Source organism: Eptesicus fuscus, chromosome 24 (assembly GCF_027574615.1).
Source record: "Eptesicus fuscus isolate TK198812 chromosome 24, DD_ASM_mEF_20220401, whole genome shotgun sequence".
Lineage (NCBI taxonomy): Eukaryota > Metazoa > Chordata > Mammalia > Chiroptera > Vespertilionidae > Eptesicus > Eptesicus fuscus.
In genome coordinates this window covers 6,838,358-6,863,372 of record NC_072496.1, presented here as the reverse complement: position 1 = coordinate 6,863,372, position 25,015 = coordinate 6,838,358, and the positions used below count along the sequence as shown (strand labels likewise).

General features: G+C 60.8%; 1 protein-coding gene across 2 annotated transcripts in view; it reads left to right on the top strand.

Annotated features, from left to right (window-relative positions):
* The window catches only part of CAPN2 (calpain 2), a 40,202-nt gene that overhangs the window by 13,600 nt on the left and 1,587 nt on the right, over nucleotides 1–25,015 (top strand). The window contains exons 3-20 of one of the 2 annotated variants that reach the window (XM_054712887.1): nucleotides 2,763–2,881; nucleotides 3,570–3,703; nucleotides 5,098–5,266; nucleotides 6,001–6,084; nucleotides 7,502–7,587; nucleotides 8,469–8,543; nucleotides 9,350–9,510; nucleotides 11,330–11,499; nucleotides 12,802–12,813; nucleotides 13,528–13,739; nucleotides 14,983–15,019; nucleotides 15,722–15,787; nucleotides 16,717–16,774; nucleotides 19,719–19,783; nucleotides 21,319–21,387; nucleotides 21,895–21,973; nucleotides 23,081–23,197; nucleotides 23,428–23,486. In XM_054712887.1, coding sequence (XP_054568862.1) covers nucleotides 2,763–2,881; nucleotides 3,570–3,703; nucleotides 5,098–5,266; nucleotides 6,001–6,084; nucleotides 7,502–7,587; nucleotides 8,469–8,543; nucleotides 9,350–9,510; nucleotides 11,330–11,499; nucleotides 12,802–12,813; nucleotides 13,528–13,739; nucleotides 14,983–15,019; nucleotides 15,722–15,787; nucleotides 16,717–16,774; nucleotides 19,719–19,783; nucleotides 21,319–21,387; nucleotides 21,895–21,973; nucleotides 23,081–23,197; nucleotides 23,428–23,486 — 1,772 coding nt within the window. The remainder of the gene's footprint in view (nucleotides 1–2,762; nucleotides 2,882–3,569; nucleotides 3,704–5,097; nucleotides 5,267–6,000; nucleotides 6,085–7,501; nucleotides 7,588–8,468; nucleotides 8,544–9,349; nucleotides 9,511–11,329; nucleotides 11,500–12,801; nucleotides 12,814–13,527; nucleotides 13,740–14,982; nucleotides 15,020–15,721; nucleotides 15,788–16,716; nucleotides 16,775–19,718; nucleotides 19,784–21,318; nucleotides 21,388–21,894; nucleotides 21,974–23,080; nucleotides 23,198–23,427; nucleotides 23,487–25,015) is intronic. The other variant, XM_054712888.1, reaches the window with a different exon arrangement.

Below are 25,015 nucleotides of genomic sequence, written 5' to 3'. Positions count from 1 at the left end.
GCTGTTGGACACGTGACAGATTAATGCACAAATGCTCTCTGCCTTGGGCCCCAAGACGGCGAGATTCCGCGCGAAAGCCCCAGGCCCAGGCAGCAGGAGAGACAGGACTGGCCGGCTCAGCACGGGGTGGGGGAGGTTGGGGGGGTGGCAGGAGGCCAGAGGGGAGCTCCTGAGGCCCCTCCTGCCTGGCGTTAGGGAGGGACAAAGCCCGGGAGGAGACCTCAAAGCCAGCCTCACCCCAGCGGGGCGGCTCTCAGGCTCCCTGGTCCGGCCCCGGGGGGAGTGAAGTGAAGGGGGGTGTCCACCGTCCCAAATGAGGTTCCCTCAGGCCTGGGGCCGGGGAGGGGGTGCACCCTGAGTTGTGATCAGTTCCTTTGTGTGGACACCTCATCAGTCTTCATCCTTTGTATTGACTCATTACTGGATACCTGCCCCTTCCCTTCTCAATAGTGAGACCGGCGCCTTAGGCCTCAGCAGGTCACAGCCTCCACCCCCCCCCATTCCCACCTTAGTAACAGCCCCCACCCCACCCCACCCCAGGCAGCCTGAGCTGTCACTTTGGGGACCAGGCGGCCAATGTGGCCAGTGTGGCACCTCCTCCGGTCCCGGTTTTCTCCCCAATGAAATGAGAGAGGAAGGCGGTCGCACTTGGAGACACTCTCCTCAATGCCTGACGTGTTTTCCCGAAGCTCAGTGCCCGCTGAGAGGGCTCCTGGACCCGGGAAAGCCAGGCCCTTGGCTCTCCTGGACCCGGGGAGCAGGGTGAGCGGGACGGGTGACCCCTAGCGGCTGGATGCGGGAACACACGCAGCAAAGGGGACTGAGAGGGCAGCCGAGAGCCCAGACCGGCAGGAGGAACCCCAAGAGGGTGGGGTTGCCGCCGGCTGCTCCCGGTGCGGGAGGCAGAAGGGTGTGGGGGCAGGTGAGGCAGTGGAGGCCAGGCGGGATGTGGAACCAGCGAGGGCGGGGCCGATGATGGAGATGGACCGGCTGGGGCAGGTGGCCGTCCAGGTGTCTCCTTAGGGACCACACCCACGTCTGGGCTCAGACAGGGCAGCCGAGCTCACCCCCCACGGCCTCTCCAGCCACCCCCATCGCTCCAGTCCGAAGGGGGAAAGGTGGTATTTCAGCGCAGGTTTGCTTTGTTTCTCTTACCATGCGTGAGGGTGAGCCCCTTTAAAATGTGGGAGACACCACCTTTTCCTTTCTCCCCGGACTCGGCTCTGTCTTTGCCCATTTTTCCACTGAGCCCTCATTTTCTTCTGTTTCTATGAAGTTTATAGATAACCTTTGGTCTGGGATCCGAGTAACAGATATTTCCCCATTATTTTCGTAGTTTGACTTTGCTGATTGTGAGGGTTTTTTTTTTTTTTTTACCTTTTTTTTTTTTTTTACTTTGATGTAGTTAAATTCATCATTGAAGAATTCTGTGGCTTCCAGGTTACAACTCGGTAGCTGAGCTCCACTCCGAGGTTATCATAGAACTCTCCACTGGTCTCTTCGGGAATGTTTATGGACTTATGCAGATAATTACATTTATCATGTCATCATAATGTAAACATATGACCCTATAAATTAAAATAGGCGATATCAGTACATACACATATAATAAACATGCAAATAATACAAAAGTCTAGATTTATCATGCTTCTGTGCCTATAATAAAATATATATTTAAGGTAGACGATGTTAAATGTTTGTAGGTAAATATTATCCCAGTTAGAATTTAGCCCTGTGACACAACGAGCTGTAACTTGATTTTTTTCTAAGTGCCTACTCAGCTGTTCCCGTTCTGTGTGTGAACCATCTCTCTCTCCTCATTCCGGCGTGGGGAGCTGTTTCTGGGCCTCTGGTCCGTGCCGTCCACCTGTGTCCTTACGCACAATGCGGCGCTGTTTTAATCCCTCTGGCTTTGCCTGTTCTGAGTATCTGACAGGCAGACTCCCTTGCCTTTGAGAATTTTTCCGGTGATGCTTTATGTTTCGTTTTCTCCTATTTATAAACGTTAGAATCAGCTGAGTTCCAAATTTTTTTTTTAAATCCTCTTGCTGTTTTTATTGGGATTGCATTAAATTTAGAAACTAACTTAAGAGGAAGTGGCATTTTTTACGATGATGACTCTAGCCGAGGGCATGGGCCACCTTTTAAAAAAAAAGATATATTTTATTAATTTTTTACAGAGAGAAAGGGAGAGGGATAGAGAGTTAGAAACATCTATCAGCTGCCTCCTGCACACTCCCTACTGGGGATGTGCCCGCAACCAAGGTACATGCCCTTGACCGGAATCGAACCCGGGGCCCTTGAGTCCGCAGGCCGATGCTCTATCCACTGAGCCACACCGGTCAGGGCTGGGCCACTTTTTAAGTGGGTAAGTGATCGCCCAAAGAGGTACAGCCTTCGACCACTTCCCACCCCCAGTCTCTTCCTCTCGCTCAAGCTCACCTTTGGCCCCTGTGTTCTCGGCTGCCCCTGCCGCCCAGCGGGCTCCTCACTCCACAGCTCCTCGCCCCAGGCCCCGCTGGGCGAGGACAAGGCCTGCGACCACAGGGTTCTGGGTCTCAGAACTGAATTCTCCCGTCACCACCAGTTACTGTCACACAAAACACTGTCCCTCAGCCTTGCCTCCGAGCCTCCCCGGCCCCCTCCTGCCCGGGGTGTGGCTGTCAGGCTGGGCCGGGGGTCCAGGTGCAGAGGCGGGACCAGATGCTGACCATCCCGCACGCACGCAGACCTCTGGTGAGAGCGCCCGGCTGTGCCCACAGGTGACTGCTGGCTGTTGGCGGCCATCGCCTCCCTCACCTTGAACGAAGAAGTCCTGGCTCGAGTCGTCCCTTTAAACCAGAGCTTCCAGGAGAACTACGCAGGGATCTTCCACTTCCAGGTAACTCCCTTAGGTAACTACCTCACGGGGGGGTCCAAGCTTCTCCCCACCGGGCCCGGGTGGGAGCAGGGCCTGGGGGCAGGGGGCAGGGCCTGGGGGCAGGGGGCAGGGCCTGGGTTGGGAGCAGAGCCTGGGGGCTGGGGGAGGGGGCAGGGCTTGGGGGAGGGGGGCAGGGTCTGGGGGCAGGGCTGGGGGTTGGAGCAGGGCCTGGGGGCTGGGGGCAGGTCCCCTGGTGTGGCTGAGAGCTGGGTCCCCAGGGTTTGCATACACCTGTGAGCAGGGCTGTTTGCAGAGGACAGAGAAACAGCAGAAAGCTCCCGCCGCTCCTGACTCGGGGCCCTGTGAGGGTGGCCATGGGCCCTGGTTCGGGCAAGGAGGGAGGTAGAACAGGGGGTTAAAAAGGCTATTATTTTGGCCTGAACCCCAGCGTTAAGGAGCTGCTCACTGCCCTTTCACGCTGGTCCATGCGGAATGTCTGTACAAGCGGAGGGCAGGGCAGAGTGCTGGCGGTGGGTGTGGCTGGGAGGGAAGGCCCAGGCCTCTCGGTGGGGACCTGCCCGCAGGAGGGGGTTTAGAAGGAAAGCTGCGCCAGGTTTTGTAGGGGAAAGGCGGGGGAGGGGGTGCATGCAGCTGAGGCTCGGGGACCCCGTGCTGCCCCGGCTGCTCCAGCCCCCCCCCCTGTGCCCAGTTCTGGCAGTACGGCGAGTGGGTGGAGGTGGTGGTGGACGACAGGCTGCCCACCAAGAACGGGGAGCTGCTGTTCGTGCACTCGGCGGAGGGCAGCGAGTTCTGGAGCGCGCTGCTGGAGAAGGCCTACGCCAAGTAAGTGCCCGGCGGTCCCTGTGGCAACGCCAGGCCCCCTCCTCCCCCCGCCCTGGATTCGGAAAACAGCAGGGACCATTCCAGGCCATTCTATGGAAGGACTTCTGGGGCCCAAACCGGGCTCTGAATTGGAGGCGATAATGAATGCCTGCAGGGCCTGGCCTCCTTACGCAGCTGCCCAGTGACCGCTAGGCCGCTGTCGCCGCGGGCGCAGGAGCAGAGCGTGGCGCCGAGTGAGCCGGCCTCGAGAGGGCCTGCTGTGCCCTGGCAGGCCACAGTGCATTTTTAAAAAACATGTTTTTATTGATTTCAGAGAGGAGGAAGAGGGAGAGAGAGAGATAGAAACATCCAATATGAGAGAGAATCATGGATCGGCTGCCTCCTGCATGCCCCCCCCACTGGGGATCGAGCCCACAACCCGGGCATGTGCCCTTGACCGGAATCGAACCCGGGACCTTTCAGTCCGCAGGCTGATGCTCTAACCACTGAGCCACACCGGCTAGGGCGCCACAGTGCATTGTTGTCAGCTGAACACAGCCAAGCGTTCTTGCCCGTGGGCCACACCACCCACGCAGGGGTATGAGCGGTAGGGAGGTTTGCCCGGAACATACGGGGTCTCTGATCAGAAACGGTGTCCCTGCTCTTCCCAGCTGTGTCCCACCCGCGAGGCCCAGAGCCCAGGCGTCCAGGGTGCAACACTGCCCATTGCCAATGGGACGGCCCACACCAGCCCCCCCACACACATCAGCCCCCCCAGAATGGCCTTGTCCTGGCCATGCGGCCTGGGCTCAGTCCATCAGTGGCCGGCTCTCGGGCGCCGGGGTCTCTGTTCTTACTGCCCCTGCCAGGGTGGAGGGCCGGGACCCACACACCCCGCGGCGAGAATCTGGCCCTGAGAGCCACTCCTAAGTCACACGCTCCAAGTGCAGAGTTAGCAAAGCCCAGGACGCCCAGAGTCCCCATGCACTGCCTCTGCTCCGGGAAAGCGCCTTCGTTATTGAATTGCTGTCGTTTTTTCAAGCTACAAATGCCAAACAGCTACCTGGCAGACCGCCCCTCTCCGGTCACGAGTAGGAAGGATCAATACGGGAGGTGGGACCAGATAATCACCAGGGCCTTCCAACTCTCAGCTTCTGTGAGGTTTAAAAAACACACCAAACAAACAAACAAAAACACCTTCCAAAGCACCAGGGAAACGGGAGCTGTGGAGACGGTACCTCGCCCTCGTGGGCACCCTGAGTTGGGACAAGGCAAGGAGCACCTGAGCAGGGGGTCCCTGGGGCGTCCAATGAAGGCACCCAGGGGTTGCTAGGCAACAGCCAGGCTGCATCCAGAAGGGGAAGCACGGAGAGGCGTGGAGTCCGGTGGCGGCAGCACCTCTTCCCCTCCCGCAGGATCAACGGGTGCTACGAAGCGCTCTCCGGGGGCGCCACCACCGAGGGCTTCGAGGACTTCACGGGGGGCATCGCCGAGTGGTACGAGCTGAGGAAGGCCCCGGCCAACCTGTTCAGGATCATCCAGAAGGCTCTGCAGAAGGGCTCTCTGCTGGGCTGCTCCATCGATGTAAGTGCCCCCCACCACCCCGCCCCCCCACACCCCACCCCTGCCCGCTCTGGTCTGGTCTGCTCTGCTCTGGCCGCAGTGAGCCCCCAGCAGTGCCCCAGGGCACCCACTGCCCAATGTGCCACTCTAGCCCAGCCCTGTCCACCTTGGCGAGCATCACCTGGAACCCAGGGGTTGCTAGGCGACAGCCAGGCTGTCTGGGGTACAACTGAAGGGGTGATGGTACCTCCAGCCCTTCCCTCTCCAGCCCACTTTGCACTCTCAGCCTCCTGTGAGTCACCACCACCCCAGACCACAGGTCCCCTTGGAGCCCCTGCCCTCTGCTGGACCCCTCCCTCCCGCCCCCGCCCCACCTCCATCTGCAGGGCCCGTGCCTGGAGCCCAGCAGCCTTCCCCTTCACTGCCCCGGGGTTCACGGCTGAGGGCGCTAACCTGTCCTCATACTAGCCTGGCGGCACCCCGCTCCATGGCGTGTCCTACCCCGCCCTCCCGAATCTGCAGAAACTTGTGCACGCACCTTGCACACGTCCCCACAGGTGCCCACTCCCCAGGGCGCTGTTGCCGGCAGCCTGGGCTCTGCTCGGAGGGGGCGGGAGGCTCCAGGTGTTGGGCCACGCCCCCCGAGGGCCACGCCCCTGCGGTAGAGGGGCCGCATCCGAGGCCCAGTGAGCGATGGGGGGAGGGATGGGGGCAGGCAGGGGGCGACCGCCCGGCTGATCCCCCCGCGTTTCCAGATCACCAGCATCGCGGACTCGGAGGCCATCACGTACCAGAAGCTGGTCAAGGGGCACGCGTACTCCGTCACCGGCGCCGAGGAGGTAGCGCCCCGCGGGGCTTTGCAGGGGGTTCTCTCCCGAGCACAAAGGCCAAAGCGCCCTTTTGGCTGTGACTGCCCAGGGCGGGGCCCCCGAGTTCCCGCCGTTGTTTTCTGAATAGGCCTCGCGTTCCTGCGGTCCAGACAGGACTCGCCGGGCGTCCTGGCCGGTCCCTTCCGGAACCTCGGTCCCCCGGGGCTGTCCCCCGCTGCCTTCTGCTGCCCCCTGCTGTCCCCCGCTGCCCTCTGCTGTCCCCCGCTGCCCTCTGCTGCCCCCTGCTGCCCCCTGCTGCCCCCCGCTGCCCTCTGCTGTCCCCCGCTGCCCTCTGCTGCCCCCTGCCGGCCGCAGGCTCGGAGCCCGGCGCTGGGATTTGACTTGGTTTTAGAAGCACCTTCTTCCTCTCAGGGTCCCGCTAACAAGAAAGGACACTTCCCTCTCTTTAGTGTTTCACACTCTCTCAAGGGCTTTCACTCCGTGTGCAAACCTGGCGCTGCCTCTTGCCAGCTGTGTGGTCCGAGCGAGTCACTTAAACTCTGCCCCTTCGTTTCCCCATCTTTAGATTAGAGAGAATGATATCCATTGTAAGGTTGTCATGGTGATTCAGTAACTATGCATCAAGTGCTCAGCCTGTGCCTGAAACATTGTCTCTCAGTGCCTAGCTGTACTTGCTGCTGCTGCTGCTGTTATTATTATTATTATTATTATTATTATTATCATTAAACATTCTTCCACTGTTAAACCCAGACTAGGCCCCAGGTCTTTCCCGTATGCCCAGAGGTTTTCTCTTTACCTTGAATTTTTGTTTTATCCTCCCCGCCGCCCCCGACGCGTATCTTTTTATTTTGAAGATTTCGGGTCTGTAGAAAAGTTGAAAGAAGAGTATAGTCAACCACCAAGGCCACTTCCCTGGATTCAGCCATTGCTAAGGCCCTGCCCCACCTGGCTGGCCTCCCTGTGGTGGGTCCTCTTTTCTGAGCCATTGGAACGGAACTCAGTTCTCTGCCATAATCCCGGTGCTTCTGTCAGGCCCCAGAAAACAAACACTAACTCAACAACAGCACCTCCTATATACTCCATGTCTATGTCTCCCCCAAATATCCTTTATAGAGTGCCCCCCAGCCAGGACTCAATCAACAGCCATGCACCAGCTTATCACCAGCTTCCTGAGCTCCTGTGACACATGCATCCTTACAGCCAGTCAAACTGAGGTTCAGAGGTCAAGGGTCCACGCAGAGTCCAGAATAAGCGCCGGGTCCTGAGAGCCGTCACAGCTGGGCAGCAGAGGGCCCCCCCCTCCGCCTTTTTGTGGATCCCCCCCTCCGCCCCCTTATTACTCAACCCCCATGGCTCAAGGAGGCGGCTTTGGGCCCGAGAACCCCCAGGCCTGGCTTGAACTCGACCCCTCCCTCCCCTGCTGCAGGTGGAAAGCCGAGGAAGCCTGGAGAAACTCATCCGCATCCGGAACCCCTGGGGAGAGGTGGAGTGGACCGGGAAGTGGAATGACAAGTGAGGAGCGCAGCTGGGCCTGGGCGGGTGCATGCTGCTAGGAGGCTCTGGGGAAAGGGGGGTGCAGCTGGGGCTGGGCGGGTGCATGCTGCTAGGAGGCTCTGGGGAAAGGGGGGTGCAGCTGGGGCTGGGCGGATGCATGCTGCTAGGAGGCTCTGGGGAAAGAGGGGATGCAGCTGGGGCTGGGAGGGTGCATGCTGCTAGGAGGCTCTGGAGAAAGGGGGGTGCAGCTGGGGCTGGGCGGGTGCATGCTGCTAGGAGGCTCTGGAGAAAGGGGGGTGCAGCTGGGGCTGGGCGGGTGCATGCTGCTAGGAGGCTCTGGGGAAAGGGGGGTGCAGCTGGGGCTGGGCGGGGTCATGCTGCTAGGAGGCTCTGGAGAAAGGGGGGTGCAGCTGGGGCTGGGAGGGTGCATGCTGCTAGGAGGCTCTGGGGACAGGGGGGTGCAGCTGGGGCTGGGAGGGTGCATGCTGCTAGGAGGCTCTGGAGACAGGGGGGTGCAGCTGGGTCTGGGCGGGTGCATGCTGCTAGGAGGCTCTGGGGAAAGGGGGGGTGCAGCTGGGCCTGGGCGGGTGCATGCTGCTAGGAGGCTCTGGGGAAAGGGGGGTGCAGCTGGGGCTGGGCGGGTGCATGCTGCTAGGAGGCTGAGGGGAAAGGAGGGGAAGGAGGGGGATGAGCCCCGAGAGCACGGGCCACGCCGAGTGGGGCCCACGGGCAGGTGGTCCCTCTGAGACGCTTTTAACCAGCACATCCAGGGCTCCTGTTGGTGCTCATTCCGTTCATCCTCCCACGCGTCACCCCTCCCTCCTTGGGGGAGCCTTGGGGAGAAGTCATGGGTCGCCCTATATTAGTTTCTAACGCGTCTCCGGGGCTTGGTTTCCCAGCTGCCCCAACTGGAACACCGTGGACCCAGAGGTGAGGGAAAGGCTGACCAGACGGCATGAAGACGGAGAATTCTGGTGAGATGACCAGGGGCTTCGGGGAAGGCGGGGTCTGCCCTGCCATCTCTATAGAAAATCAGTGAGATTATCGTGGCGAGGGCCCCGGGGCCTGGGATCCGGGTTTGTAGTTTTAAATCATGACGAGACCCTGAACAGAGAGACGCCCTTCCTTCCGGTGATTTCAAAACTCTCAAAGCTCTTCAATTTGTCCCTCTCCACCGGGGTGGGGGGTTCAGAGCTGAGCAGGTTCCCGGGGCAGCTGAGCGGCCTCTGCAGTCAGGTTCAGATCCCAAGAGAACACAGGGCACCTCTTAAAACGCCTTAAGAAACCGGTCACTGGACCCTGGCTGGTTTTGTTCAGTCGTTAGAGCGTCAGCCATGGACTGAAGGGCCGCGGGTTCGATTCCCATCAAGGGCACGTACCAGGGTTGCAAGCTCCATCCCTGGCCCCAGTCGGGGCGTGTGCGGGAGGCAACCCATCGATGTGTCTCTCTCACATCGATGTTTCTCTCTGTGTCTCTCCCCCGCCCTTCCACTCTCTGTAAATATCAATGGGAAAAAGTATCTTAGGGTGAGGATTAACAAAAAAAAGAACAAAGAAAAGAAGCTGGTCCCGCAGCTCAATAGACCTACACGCATGTGTGTGTCTGCGCCACGCTGGCCACCTCCTTCTGCAGACAACCTGCCGTTTACCGAGCGCGTGCCCGGGTGCCGTCTCGTTTCATTCTCCGGGGCTGGGGGCTCCCCTGGCTGCTCTGCCTGGCCCGGTCAGGATGCTGGGTGTGCCCGCTTGTAACCTCGATGCCCGGGCCCTCCTTTGCCAGGATGTCCTTCAGCGACTTCCTGCGGCAGTACTCCCGCCTGGAGATCTGCAACCTGACTCCCGACACGCTCACGGCCGACAGCTACAAGAAGTGGAAACTCACCAAGATGGACGGGAACTGGAGGCGGGGCTCCACCGCGGGCGGCTGCCGCAACTACCCGAGTAAGGCCCCCCTCACCCTACCCCACGTGCACAGCTCAGCTCCGACCCCTGGCTCCCTCTGCCTGCCTTGTCCCTGCGTCTCCATGGCAACACGTCCCTGTTCCCCCAGCCCCATCGCCTCCTGCACTCACCTGCCTCCCGCCCAGGCTGGACCCACGCCTGGCTGTTCCCGTGATGCCCTCGCCACGCCCCGGAGTCCCTGTGCCACGGCCTTCCACCACACCCGCCGAGGCAGCGCTCAGTCCCACTTCGTGCCTGTGGGCCTCGTTAAACATAAAATGTTTTTATTGATTTAGAGAGAGAGGAAGGGGGAAGGAGAGAGATAGAAACATCAATGGGCTGCCTCCTGCACGCCCCCTACTGGGGATGGAGCCCACAACCCGGGCATGTGCCCTGACCGGGAATCGAACCAGTGACCTCTTGGTGCATGGGTTGATGCTTAACCACTGAGCCGCACCGGCCGGGCCGGGGGCCTCTTTATCCACCAGCCCTGCTGGGAACCTCATCCCCTGGGCATGTCCAGACCCTAGTTGTTGCCCAGCAGCCCCAGCGCCCAGTTCACTCGGCAGATGCTGATGGGCCCTGCTCAGACGGGGTGAGGGCTGACTGCTCCTCTGGCCGGCCCGCCATCGGGTCTCGGGCTCTCCTGCCTCGATGGCCCAGCCTCCCCTCCCCCCTGGCCCCTCAGAAAGGACCTAGTCATGTTGGCATCGTCCCCGTGCAGCGCACAGGTCCGGGGGCAGGGCCTCGATGATCGCCTGCATCTCTAAGACGAGGGCGCCGAGGCCCGAGAGGTCACGTGACTTGCCCGAGGCTGCTCAGCTGGCTGGGATTTGAACCTGCCGTCTGGCGGTGGATCCGTGCTCTGAGTCCTGTGGCGGCAGGTCCCGGTCCCACACTGACGGTCTGTCACCAGCGAGGAACCTGGGCTCCCGGGGCTCCCCTGGGCCCCAGAGCCAGGAGTCGCCGGGGACCAGCGGGCCGGCACCTCCGGCTCTGGCTTCCAGCCCTCCCCTCAGGTGTGCAGCCCCAGGTGGCAGCTGCAGGGACACGCAGGCCGGGCCCGCTGGGTCAGGGGCCACCCGCGCTCACGGCCCAGGCAGAAACGCACTGAGCTCTGGGGGCCAGGCAGTGGCCGCGGCGACTACTCCCTTCACTGCCGCAGCCGGAGCGAGGCGGCCGCCCGTAAATGCGTGGACGTGGCTGTGCTCCAGGAACCCTCCATCCAAGCCCAGGCCGCCACTGCCTGCGGAGCCAGGCTTGGCCAAGCCGCCCTGGGGACGCCTTCATTCCCCAATCAGTTTTATTCCCTTAGGGGAGGGGAGCCATCGGCTCCGCTGTCCTTAATCATGAATGAATCTCAGGTCCCTCCTGGAAAGGGGTGTGGAGGTGGGGCGGGCAGACACCTGGGGGGGGGGGGTGGGCAGGGGGACACAGAACAGGGGTGTTCCTGGCTCCTGGGTTCCCCGAGTCTCCTCAGCCAGGCCCACCCGCGACCTCTAATCGGAGCTGGGACGGGGGGGGGGGGACCCCAAGGGTCCAGGTGAGAAAGCCGACCTCCAGGACAAGCCAGGCTGGGCAAGCGAGAGGGAACCCCAGGGAAGTTTCTAGCTTAGGTCCCGAGAGACTCAGACAGCCCCCCATCGCCCTGGCCCACCAGGCCCACCTCCGTGCTGGTCCCCCTGCCCAGGCTCTGCCGCCGGCCCCGCCTCTCCACCCTCCGCCCCCAGAGACAAGGGCAGAGGGCCCCCCCTCTCCCCCCCGCACCTGCTCAGGGCCGGGCTGCGGGCCTGGCCTGACCTGCCCGCCCTCTGCACAGACACCTTCTGGATGAACCCGCAGTACCTCATCAAGCTGGAGGAGGAGGACGAGGACCAGGAGGACGGCGAGCGCGGCTGCACCTTCCTGGTGGGGCTCATCCAGAAGCACCGGCGGCGGCAGCGCAAGATGGGCGAGGACATGCACACCATCGGCTTCGGCATCTACGAGGTGCGTGGGGGCGCTGACGACCAGCAGGTCCTCTCGCCTCCTTGCTCCCCGCCCACCCCTTCCTCCTTCCTGCTTCGCTCCTCTCAGCACCCCCACGCAGAACTGGAGAGGGGACCCCAGGCCGGGGCCGTGGCCCAGGAAGAGCTCAGCCAGGGCGAGGTGCCTGCAGCTGCCCTGTGTCACCCGAGGGTCCGCGCCCTTTCAAATGCCCTCCTGTCCCTCCTCACGTGCCCCTGGCCTGCCACTCGGGTTGGCCCCCCAGTTTCTAAGAACAGAGGCGCTAGGCTGAGAACAGCATCCTGGGCCACGTGGGGAAATGCTGAGGGAGGAACCCAGACGGGGTGCGGCTGCTCGGGGCCAGCAGAGCCGCTGGATGGGGAGCAGGTGGTCCCCTGGGGCCTTCCCCGCAGACCCACCCACTGCCCCAAAGTCCGCCTGCTTTCCGCACCCGAGGAAAGCCCAGCTCAGCCGCAGCCCCGGGCCAGCCCGGCACTGCCACCTCTCCTCTGGGCGGGGCGGGCGGAGACCTGACTGACCCCACACCTGGGCCCTGGCCACCCCTCCCCCTCCTTTCTGCAGCGCAGACCAGCTTCTCACAGCCTCTGGCTACAGAGGGAGGAAGGGGGGGGCAGAGGAGAGGGGGGCAGCTGAAGTGGGTGCACGTGTGTGTGAAGGTGGGACCCAGTGGGGACACGTGCCCACCTCCCCGTCTCTCCCAGCCCCACATCTAGTGAGCCTGCCTCGGCAGCCCGCAAACAGCCATGGTGGGAGGGGTATTTACACCAGGGGAATGGGCAGATACTATAAATCAGGGCTCCGGCCCTCCCCCAAGGGGAAAGCCCTTGGACGAACCTGGGTGGTCATTTGGCCCCATTTTAGAGATAAGAAAGCTGAGGCCAGAAAGGGGAAATGACCTGGCCAAGGCAATACGGACAGGATGTGGCCGACAGACACCTCGAGCTGAGGCGGGCGGGCCACTAGCTCCTCCTGCCCGGGGGTCCCTGCACTCCCTGGTGGGAGGCGGGTGTGGCTTCGCCCCGGCTGACTGGCTGATCTTAGCACCAAGTCACTTCAAAGCTCCGTGCCTCAGTCTTATGCTCCACAAAATGGGAATGGTGCTCCTGGCTTATCGGCGTTATTGCCGGGCATGCGGTTGTTGAGTGCGGGATGGTTGAGTGTGGGGTGCCGATGCCGTTACTAGGGCTGCAGCTACAGAGGAGGGAGCGCCAGGGCCAGTCCCCGCGGCGGCGTGCCCGTGCATACCTGGCCGTCGGAACTAAGCGTGTGCTTCTCTCTCTGCAGGTTCCGGAGGAGGTACGTCTGGCACGCGTCAGCCCCCAGCCCTGGGGCTCCGGTTCGCCAACACGTAAACGGCTGAGACTGTCGGCCCCTCGAGGACCCTGGCGAGGACCCCGGAGGCTCAGGCCCCCGGTCCTGCGGGTGTGAGCTCAGCGTGGGGAACCTCAGGCTGCCCGCCCCGGGCCGGCACAGGCCAGGCGTGGCTGAGTTCTGGGCGGACGATCTCTGGTCCTGGGTCCACAGGAGGCTCTTCCCGAGCCCTGTGTGTCCTTAAAACGAGCCTGAAGGCCCGGCCGGTGTGGCTCAGTGGTTGGGTGCCGACCTAGGAACCAGGAGGTCACGGTTCGATTCCCGGTCGGGGCACATGCCCCGGTTGCGGGCTCCATCCCCAGTGTGGGGCGTGCAGGAGGCAGCTGATCAGTGATTCTCTGTCATCATGGATGTCTCTATCCCTCTTCCTCTCTGACATCAATAAACATACATTTTAAAAATGAGCCTGAAGGGAAGACGATGTAGGCCTGGACTGGAAGCCCAGCTTCCTGCCACGGGGACGCGAACGTCCCAGAGTCACTTAGGGGCACGTGAGGTCCCGGAGCAGGTGCCTGGAGGCCTCAGTGGGCGCTGGTCGGTCGCGTTGGCAGGAAGTCGCTGTTTCCCTTAAAGCGACAGCGACAGGGAGGTGCGGCCCGGCCCGCCCTCCGCTCCCACCTGTTTCCGTTTACTCACCAGCTGTCCGGACAGACCAACATCCACCTGAGCAAGAAGTTCTTCCTGACGACCCGGGCGAGGGAGCGGTCGGACACCTACATCAACCTGCGCGAGGTGCTCAACCGCTTCAAGCTGCCGCCGGGCGAGTACGTGGTGGTGCCGTCCACCTTCGAGCCCAACAAGGACGGGGACTTCTGCCTGCGGGTCTTCTCCGAGAAGAAAGCCGACTACCAGTAGGTCCCCCGCCGCCCGGCCCGCCGCCGCCGGCCCGGCCCCGGCTGGGCTCCTGCGTCTGAGCGTCAGGGTCTTCGTCTGCGACACCCGCCTGCTCCGAGGGGCCGTGGGGGGTTGCTGGACGGGAGAACTTCGGTGTTAAACGCGGGGGAGCAGGGGAAACGGCCCCTCGGAGGACGTCTGGTTAGACACGGTGGTGATGGAGCAAATCGCAGAATCCGATTTCGCAGAATCATCACGTTGTTTTCAGTTTGATGGCCTGTGTCAGACTAGCTGCTGACATGGTCCCATCATGGGGAGAAACCTGGGGAGCCTCGACCCCCTCAACTCTCCTGCCGTCCAGGGTGAACGCCCCCCACCCCCGCACCTCACGTGGGACACCCCTCCCCCCCCCAAAGGTGTCTGACTTCCTGGCCCCAGGATGTTCACCCTGATTCCAACCTCCAGCACCAGGAGGTCCCTTAGCCCAGTGGTCGGCAAACTGCGGCTCGTGAGCCACATGCGGCTCTTTGGCCCCTCGAGTGTGGCTCTTGCACAAAATACCACGGCCTGGGCGAGTCTATTTTGAAGAAGTGGCGTTAGAAGAAGTTTGAGTTTAAAAAAATTTGGCTCTCCAAAGAAATTTCAATCGTTGTACTGTGGATATGTGGCTCTGTGGACTAATGAGTTTGCCGACCACTGGGCTAGGACTCTCGGGGGCCCAGGTTAAGATCCAGGGGCCCAAGGAAGACCCCCCTGAGCGGAAGTGCCCTCACCCCGGAGCAGGACGGTGCCCGGATACACTGACCACGGCCGCGCTCCAAGTAGAGTCACCCACGGGCTCCGCACGGCCTGCCCGCTGCGGCCCGGGAGCCGGCAGGCAGCGGCGTCTGCCGGGGGGTCTCAGCGTGGAAGATCCACGGGGCCGAGGGTGTTTGAATGGAATCCAAAAGCGGTTCCCGAGGCCGGGGAGCGAGCTGTCCGAGCACCGGCTCCGTGGGGGGGGGGGGGGGGCGGGGGCGGGGTGCTCTCTGATGACCACAGCCCAGCAAACAAACGAGCAGTTCTCGCTCTCCCAGCTGCTCGGCCATCGCTCTCCCTCGGGGCATCTCGCCACGCAGGGGACGGGCGAGGACCCAGGGAAGCGAGAACTCCGCCTGCCCGCCCCTCGCTGGGCGTCACGTCCCTGCCAGCTGTCATTTCTGCAGCGCGTCCCCCCACCCCACGCCCCTCCCAGTCACACGCAGCTCCCTTCTCTTCCAGGGTTGTCGACGACGAGATCGAGGGTGACTTTGAAGAGGTACGTGGGCCACCCCGGGAGCGGAGGGGCAGAAAGGAACCCCAGGGTTTTGGGGGTCACAGCGGGAAACCAAGGCCTCCTTCAGTGCCACCCCTCCCCCCCGCCCCCGCTGGGGCGAGTGAGCCCAGGTGTGCGTGGGGGGCTGTGCAGGACGGGCCGGTGCTGTGCTGATAGTCAGCGTGAGATTCTCGCCACCTCCCTCCCTGGGCCTCGCTGTCTCTGTAAAATGGAAGCGATTCAGTGACAGGTCCTGCAGGGCTGGGACAGACGCACAGACAAGGCCCCGTCCTTCCAAGTGCAAAGTCGAGGGAGGAAAACACCTGGGAGTTGGCGCCGTTTCAAAGGGCCCCGTGGGCTCTGCTCACCAGCCGCGTCCGGTCCCCCCGGAACAGGCCGGCCGGCCCTCGCGTCCCAGTCCCGTTAGAGTCGATCACAAAAGGCCACTGGGTCGAAGGTCCGAGAAGCCACCTGTGCGAGAATTAGTCCATCTCCTTCCCACGTAGTTTCTGCTCCCGCTCATGGGTTTTCACTGGGAAAAAAAAAAAAATGAAGTTTTTACACCGTCCTTTATCTCAACCCCCGAAACCTCACAGTCCAGGCCCGGGAGTGAGGTCGAGAGGGGACTGTGGTGGGAGGGGGGCAGGCGCCTGCCCGTCACCTGGTGGGACCCACAGTCCCTCATTTCCGCGTCTCACCTCCCAGATCGACGTCAGCGAGGACGACATTGACGACGGATTCAGGAGGCTGTTCGCCCAGTTGGCCGGGGAGGTAGGTGTCCCCAGACCGCTGCCGTGCTCTGGTTGATACTTGTCCTCAAGGAGACTTCAGGTTCGAGGGGAGAGGAAGCCCAGCCGCTGTGGCTCCGTGGTTGAGCGTCGACCCGTGGACCAGTTCGATTCCCGGTCAGGGGCACAGGCCCGGGTTGCAGGCTCGATCCCCAGTGGGGGACGTGCAGGAGGCAGCCGGTCCATGATTCTCTCATCATGGATGTTTCTATCGCTCACTCCCCGTTCCTTCTTCTCTGAAATCAATAAAAATTATTTTTTTAAATAAGTCAATAAAGAGAGGAAACAGACTGAACCGAAGCCGGGAGGAATTGCAAATGGAACTCGGCCCCTTATCCTTCATTTCCACAAAGATATTTGGGGGATGGACTAGGCGAGCCACTCACAACAGGGCGTTAGACTTCCCTTTTCTTACAAAAACCCCTCAGCCACGTGGGCCTCTGCTGGCTACAGAGTTCTTCCGCCCTTTTTCTTCCGACGACTGCAAGGAAAAGCCGCCCCAGGTCTCCATCAATGGGCTTGCCCCCCAGTTACTCTATGTGAGGGGGGAGTGGAGACGGCTGAACGACTCCCCCGGAGCCCTGAGAGAGTGCTGGGCCCACCCTGAGGGACCGACCGTGGGCCAGACCAGCTCACGGGGGGCCAGGTCCGAGGCTGCAGGGGGAGGAGTGGAGAGTTTATCCATTTCCCATGCAGAGCGCCGTGCGCACTGAGACTCTGTGTTAGATCGGGGTGCAGGCCCCCCACCCCCACCAGCAGCTCCGGGGGGGCCTGTGGGAGGTGCACACGCAGAGACCTGCCCCGGGCACGGCTCGCAGGGCTGGGCGGAGCGGGCGCCCAGGGCACGTGGCTGGCTCCGTGTGCCACGCGGCTCCCAGGACCGGTAACGATGCCCTGCTTGCATGCCCACAGGACGCGGAGATCTCCGCCTTCGAGCTGCAGACCATCCTGAGACGAGTTCTCGCCAAGCGTAAGTCTCCCCTCCGTGCGAACCCCGCCCCGCTCCTTCCCCTGCGGCCGGCCTGGCCCCGTCTGGGCTGCTGTGCCTGCACCGTCACGGCCTGCTCCCGGTGAATGCCACCCCCAAGGAGGGGCTGAGGGGGGCCTAGTGATGTGATTCTCAAAACAACACGGGTCCCAGGGCCTGGAGGTCACAGTCACCTCCCGGCTCCACTGCTCACTGGCTTTGGGACCTAAACCGGGTCATAGAACCTTCCGGACTCAATTCCTTACCTGCTGGACAGTGACGTTACTACTCACCTCTTAAATGAGTAACGCGTAGAGCAGGCATGTCCAACTCACAGGCTGACACGGGCCAAATAAACAAGGTCTAAGTGTGTGGGCCGCAAGAAAATAAAAGCTTCCGTTTTCATAGACACGTAGGTTTATTTCGATAGAGACATGCGGAATGCAAAGGGCTGAAATGAAAGAGTCATCGTGAACATAAAATAACGGAACATTTAAATAAAAATTAATATTTTTTCTTGAACATTAACTTACCAGACACTGAATAACTGCACAAATGAATAAGCGTAATGCAAATAAACCTATTTTTCCTGTTCTCCGAAAGCGAAATATTTCCCGTTGTGCACACCAAACAAGTCAGTCCAAGGCTAATGACGTGGCCATCGGCTGCTAAAATATTCGCTGCTGGTATTAGTGGAGAGAAATGGTGCGCCTGCATCTAAGGCACGTAAGGGAAATGAATGCAACAGGATTATAGTAATCAGTCATTAGCGAACGTTGTAGTTTGTTATTAATGATTATGTATAACAGGATATTGTAAAAATTAAGTTATGAAAGTTTTATTAAAACATTTCTTACATACCGTTACATCGGCTGGGCCACAAAAATGTTCGTTGTGGGCCACATGCGGCCCGTGGCCGTGAGTTTGACATGCTTGGCGTAGAAACTGCCTAGCACAAAGCCTGCACCCCAGAAATGGTGGCTATGATGGGGAGTCATTGGTAACAAAAGGCTGAGCAGCCCGGGAAGCACCCCAAGTCCCCGCGTCCCCTGGCCGTCTTTAGTAGGAAATCACTGATGGAGAGACATCGATCAATAATCAGCCAGGATGAAAAACAAATGAACTTTTACTCAAACTAAGGGAATGACGTTAAAAAGCATCATCTCCCAAATGTGTAAGTGAGCCTAATCCGACCCGTTTCTCACTGGGAGAAATGTCCCTTCATTTGAGCCGATGGCCAGGCAGGCGACGTCAAGGCCCCAGAAATGGCGGCTCTGGGCCCAGGCGGCGGGGCTTCCGCAGAGAAGGAGCAAACTGGACAGAGACCCGAGGGGCCGGAGGGCCAGGCTGTGCACAGCCGTAAGCAGGAAATACGCAAGGACTGATTGTTCACCTCGCTGCTGGTGACCAGTAGGGGGAGTCACACACACACACACAGAGACACACACACACACACACACACACACACCGACCCCCCACGGTCAAAAGTCCTTGTGTAATATTTTATTGTTGTAGGGACAGAAACATCCATGATGAGAGAGAATCATGGATCGGCTGCCTCCTGCACACCCCACACTGGGGATCAAACCTGCAACCCGGGCATGTGCCCCGACCGGGAATCGCACCGTGACCTCCTGGTTCATAGGTTGATGCTCACCACTGAGCCACACTGGGCTCCCGTAACTTGACTCCCCGATATGTGTTTGCCCCTCAGATGAGCACAAGAGCGTGTGCCTCTGGTATAAGACAGCAGCCCAGGAGCAGGGCGGGTGTCAGAGGGATAAGTCTGGGCCAGACACAGGCGTGCTCTCAGCCCTGTGGGCGTCCCCAGCAATCCCGGGACCAACCCGGAGACGAAGTAGGTCCTCCTCTCGGAGCCCGGAGCCCAGGGCCAGCGGGGCCTCCGGAGATACTGGCTCCTGCCCTGCGGCCACCAGCCCCATGGCTGTTCGAGCTCCGGGAGTCACAGCTCCCACCAGGGGGCCGGGCCGGTCTGGGGCCGGGCTTCCCCCAACAGGCCTGGTGCCTGCCCTCCCCCGCTCCGATCTGGAGGGAAAACAAGGCGTGGTGTTTACCCCGCGGCCGCCAGGCACCGGTGAGGTCATAGGGCTCTTCAGACGGAGAGCCACGCTGACTAAAGCCTCATTGTTTCCGCACAGATGGAGGGTGGGGGTGGGAGACCAGGCCGCTCGGCCTCCTGCTCCAGCCTCCCCCGTGCCTCCCAGCTGCGGGGTGACTCCTGGCTGCCCACGCCCCACACACAGCCCCCTGCCCACACCCGAAAAGGGGTCGGGCCCAGACTGGCAGCTTTGAGTGGTGGGCTCCTCGTGAAGTCTGCGGGGACCAGACTCACAGGGTGGCAGGGTCTCAGGCCAGCACCAAGGAGAGGGGACCCGCCTGGGAGAGAGCAGCGTCTCCAGGTGGCTTCTGGGCCTCGGGTTTCTCCCTCGGCCAGGCACAGGGAGGCTCGGAAAATGCCTGCGGCCGACGGTCCAAGTAAGCCCTCGGCCCAGCCCGGCCTCCACGAACTCACGTGCCCCCACGTTTCTTTCCCACGGTGACTCTGCACCTGGGAGCACTGGTGGCCCTGGCCGGCTTAGGTCAGTGGATGGAGCGTCGGCCTACAGACCAAAGGGTCGTGGTTTCGATTCCGGTCAAGGGCACGTACCTTGGTTGCAGGCTCCTCCCCAGCCTGGGCCCTGGGGTGCGTGCAGGAGGCCACCAATTGATGTGTCTCTCTCCCATCCATGTTTCTCTCTGTCTTTCCCTCTCCCTTCCCCTCTCCCTAAAAAACCAATGGACAAACACCCTCGGGCGAGGATGAACCACCACCACAGCGGCTACTGTACCCAGAGGGGCCGACCCAGGACCCTGCCACCGCGGTGGAAAGTTCTCTCGCCAGTGCGGCTGTCGGAGGTTTTCCTGTCTCTCTTACCTTGTCTTCTAGGCCAAGATATCAAGTCCGATGGCTTCAGCATCGAGACCTGCAAGATCATGGTTGACATGCTGGATGTATCCTTTCACGCGCCCCCGAGAACACGGGCCGGGGAGCCTGCCATGTCACCCTGCAGAGAGAGAGCCAGACACGCTGCCCGCCAGAGAGGCCAGCTGCTGTGTGGTTGTAGGACTGTTGTCACGAGGGAACGTGTAACTTCAGGGGAGGGAAAGCGACAGGCCCCAGGCTCAGAGGGCAGTGGGCGTGTCCCTGGGACTGGGGCAGGACACTCCCACGGTACGCCCACCATCCTCTGCCCCAAGCGCTTGGGTGTGTTTCCCGAGTGACAGTGTTCCCACTTCTTCCTCTAGGAAAACACACTTGACCCTTGAACCACGAGGGGCACCGACCCCCCACATCATCGAAAATCCTCGTGTAACTTTTGACTTCCTCAAAACTTAACGACTAATGACCTACTGTTGATCGGAAGTCTTATTAATACCATCAACAGCTGATGTACACATATTGTGTGTGACAGGCATTATATACCATACTAGAGGCCCGATGCACGAAATTCCTGCAAGAGTAGGCCTTCCTTCCCCTGGCTGCCAGCACCGGCTTCCCCCTGGCACCAGGGACCCGGGCTTCCCTCTGGCCACTGGCAGGCATCCGGGACCCGGGACCTGGGCTTCCCTTGCAGCCCCAGCTTCGTCCGGAAGGATGTCTGGTCTAATTAGCATATCACACTTTTATTATTATAGATTCTTACACTAAAGTAAGCTACCGGAAATGTCATTAAAGTCATAAGAGAAAATACACTTATAATACTGGGCATATTTATTGAAAAAACACCCGCATGGAAGCGGACCTGCCCAGGTCCAGTCTGTGTTGTTGCAGGGTCACCTGTATTCCCTAACCCAGTGGTCGGCAAACTCATGAGTCCACAGAGCCAAATATCAACAGCACAACGATTGAAATTTCTTTGGAGAGCCACATTTTTTAAACTTAAACTTCTTCTAACGCCACTTCTTCAAAATAGTCTCACCCAGGTCGTGGTATTTTGTGGAAGAGCCACACTCAAGGGGCCAAAGAGCCACATGTGGCTCGCGAGCCGCGGTTTGCCGACCACGGTCCTAAGCCATGAGATCTCTGATGCGAATGTTTCCTTTGGCCACGATGTTGAGCATCTCCTTGCCCTTTGCTCTCACTCCGCGCCTTCCCAGGCCACCGGCCTGCCCCCGGGGCAGACGCATCATCGTTTCCCGCCCTGTTCCTGATGACCCTGAGAAGTGCTGGGCAGGGGTGGTCCAAGCTTCTAAGAAGTTCTGTCTCGCGGGCTCCTGGCACCCCCTGTGTCGCTCCCTCCCAAAAGGCCTCTTAGAAAGGCGCCCAAGAATACTCCCCGAATCGGCAAGCCCCCTGAAGCCCCCTGCATGTCATCCGACAGCTCCTTTTTGCAGGATCTGGGGTCCCCACGGCACCCCCAGACCAATCAGGGAGCGGGGTGCAGGGAGCCAGCAGGTGTCTCTCCGGCCCTCCCACCCCCGCGGGAGGGCTCCGCCAGAGCTCCTGTGGCCCAGAGTGCCCAGCGGCTTTCCTTAACCGAAGGCAGTCCGACGGCAGCGGCAAGCTGGGCCTGAAGGAGTTCTACGTCCTCTGGACGAAGATTCAGAAGTACCAAGTAAGCGCGGGAGGGCGGGCCGGCGGCAGGCCGGGTTTGTGTCGGGAACGCGCCGCGCACGGGCCTGTGGACACGGCGGCTCTGCGGGAGGGGCAGGGGCACCTCCCCGGGCGTGAGCTCAGGCTGAGTGAAGGCAGGCCCGGCAAGTGCCCAGAGCGCAAAGCGAGGGCTTGGCGGGCTCAGTGGTCTGCTCCCCGCCTTCAGCTCGCTGAGCAGACACGGGTCTTCTGGAAGCCGCCCTCAAAAGGCTGAGTGGCCTCCTGTGCTTTGGCATTTTAACGGCCCGAGTGTACAGATACCTAAGACAGGAACGCGGACTGGATGTGCGGGTTTACAAACCGCTCATAGAGGCAAAATACCATCAGCTACTGAAGGCAGGAACAGCGATTCCCCCGGGGCGGGGGGGGGGCGGAGCTGGAAAACCAGCCCCCTCAGCACCGAGGGGCCTGGCCTGCCCTGCCCTGCCCGGGGCAGGTTCTCATCACCGTCTTGCACGTGCCATTCCAGAAGATTTACCGGGAGATCGACGTGGACAGGTCCGGCACCATGAACTCCTACGAGATGCGGAAAGCCTTAGAAGAAGCAGGTGAGACGTCACAACTGCGCTTCCTTTTGCCTCGTTGGGAGCGTATGGGGCGCACACGACACCACACGCAGCGGGTGAGCGGTGAGATACAGCAGGTGCCCCTTTAGTACAAACCCACCCCGTTCACCCCCTGTGAAGGCCGATGGGCAAAACCAAACGAGGCCCAGATGCTCTGCCCACCAGGCCGTCCTGCATCTAAGCCTCCTTCCTAGGAGCCTGGTGGGTCCAACAGGCAAGACCAGCTCTCAGCAGCGCCCCCAGCTCCCGCTTTGCGGGGTACAGGGCTGGTTAGGCACACATGGGGTGTCTCCGCGCCTCTTAGGGGAAGTCCCTGGCAGAATGGGATACCGATAAAAGGGACACGAGCTTGTGGGAGGCCGGCAGCGTGGGAGACGGGTGTGTTTGGGGGGGACAGAGAGGACGATGTGAGATTGTTCACTGTATTAGCAAAGACCCCAGATCACTGGCTTAAACGAGATACATCTTTTTCTCACTTAACAACCCCCCCAAGCTGAAGAAGTTCAAGGCTGGGAGGATGCCCCCTGCTGTTAGGGACCTGGCTGCGCTGTCACCAGCCCTTAGAATGTTGCCATGGGACCCAGGGTGGCCTGCCATCACACCCCCATCCCGGCAACGGGCTGACTGACGGAGGGAAAGACATGGGCTGCAAGGGATGCTGGGAAATGTGGCCTTGCTCCCAGGCAGCCAGGACCCCAGGACAAATCTATTCCTGGAGGGAAATCATATCCGTTTGCCATGAGCAGCTTCTGCCACATGCATCCAGGAAGAATCTAGTCGCCAAGATGACTCAGCGCTAACCAAACAGGAGAGGCAGTGGCTCACCCCCTGGAACGGTGTGACCGTGGAAATGGGAACAGACAGGACAAGTCCTCCCTGTTGGGCAGTGAGGAGCCAGGCAGGGTGCAGGGGAACAGTCTGGAAATGATGGTCGAAGGCCCTGGCTCTGCAAGACCAAGCCGGCCGCCTCGGCTGCAGCCAGGGGGCAGAAGCCATCGTAGCTGCCACTGCAAGGGCCGCGTTGGCTCTGTGTTCAGAGGTCGGGGCGCGGTCCCTCCTGAGCCGGCGTCTGCTCGTCCCTCCCCGCAGGTTTCAAGCTGCCCTGCCAGCTCCACCAGGTCATCGTGGCCCGCTTCGCCGACGACGACCTCATCATCGACTTCGATAACTTCGTGCGCTGCCTGATTCGCCTGGAAACGCTCTTCAGTAAGTGGCCGCCCGGGGAAGGTGCGTGTCGGCTCCCGCGCGTGAAAGCAGCCCGCCCTCCACGCGGGCGGCCTCGCCGGGACCGCAGGCTGGCTGTCCAGTGGAGGGTGGAAGGAGGGAAGAGACGACGGCGTGGGAGACTCAGTGGCGCGGCTGCCGGAGGGGAAGGCGATGACGTGCCCGTCGCTGCAGCTCGCTCGCGGGTGACACCTGCTTCTCTCCCCCCACAGGGATATTTAAGCAGCTGGACCCCGAGAACACGGGAACCATACAGCTCGACCTGATCTCTGTAAGTACACCACCCGCCCGCTCGGACGGGGACGGGAGGGGAGGGCTGTTGCCTGGGGGACAGGGACCTGTGGTTGGTTGACCTGCTGTTTGAAAGCTCTCTGGTCCTCTGGGGACAGGCCTGCGAGTGGGTCTAGGCCCGCGCGACGCGCTGTATCTGCAGTCTCTCCCCAGCTTCCGACGGGCTCTAGAGCGCCGGGAAGCGCGCCTGGTCCCTGCTCCCAGGAGCCTCGCCGAGGGCAGCACTGGGTGGAGAGGGGAAGAGGGGGTGCAGACCCCTCTTAGAAACGCACCCTGCTAACCAGCGAGCCTGGGCCCAGGAGCTTCTAGAGGGAAACCCTTCAGATGAAATTCAAGAGCATTCTTAGAACAGATGGACTTAAATTAGCTGCTGAGAAAATCACTTTCCTCTCCTCCTTCCCCCTTTAAGATAAAATAAACAGCCCGGCCGGTGTGGCTCAGTGGTTGAGCGTCGACCCATGAACCAGGAGGTCATGGTTCAATTGCCGATCGGGGCACATGCCCGGGTTGTGGGCTTGATCCCCAGTGTGGGGTGTGCAGGAGGCAGCCAATCCATGATTCTCTCTCATCATTGAAGTTTCTATTTCTCTCTCCCCCTCTCCCTTCCTCTATGAAATCAAGGAAAATATATATTAAAAAATAAAACCCTTCAGTCCGCAGGCCGACGCTCTATCCACTGAGCCAAACTGGTTAGGGCTAAAAATATATTTTTAATTTTTTAAAAAATAAAAGGAACAATAGTGACTAAGCTTCCCTTAAGAAAGTATTGTGCTCCCGCGTCTGGAACCCCAGCAAGGCCCCTTCTGAAACGCTCATCACCCCGAATTAAACTGGAATACCAATGCCATCTGGGCACTGTGCCCTCCCGCCATCCCGATGGCAGCAACCTCCCTCCCGTCCGAGAAAGAAGCCAGCTCAGGCATCAGGCATGCTTTCATTACCATCGGCTTCTCCCGTGCGTGGGGCACCGAGCTGCAAGGCTGGGTCAGGGTGGGGGGCAGTGCTGGGGGGGGTATAGGGTGGTGACCAAGTCCCCACGGACCAGAGAGGAGCTAAGTCCTAAGAAGGCAACCCTTTCCCGTGAGTTTTGAAGTCTAGAGAGCCAGCACATAAAGAGCTATTTGGTTCCATGACGCACCGCAGTACCTTTAGCCGACCGAGAGGATGCTGACTGGTTACAAGTCACACGGACTTGCTTAGAACGGGGTCGCCCAGGCGGCGATCTCCCGTGGAGGCCACACCACTGACACCAACGTGCCAGCTGCTTAGTCCTGGACACTGACCGTTGTGGCTGGCCACACCACTCCTCCCCAGCTCCCCCCGCCCACCCGGCCGGCTGCCACCTCGGCCCACCCCCCCCACTGCCCAGGGAAACATCGGCCCCCCGGCTCCCCCTCCTGTCCTCAGCCGCCCCGTCCTCAGGCGCCTAGAGCTGCCCGCACGCTAGTCTTTGCTGAGGGTGAGCAACGCCACGTCAAGAAAATGCCCTCGGTTTGCAGTCTGCTCGGC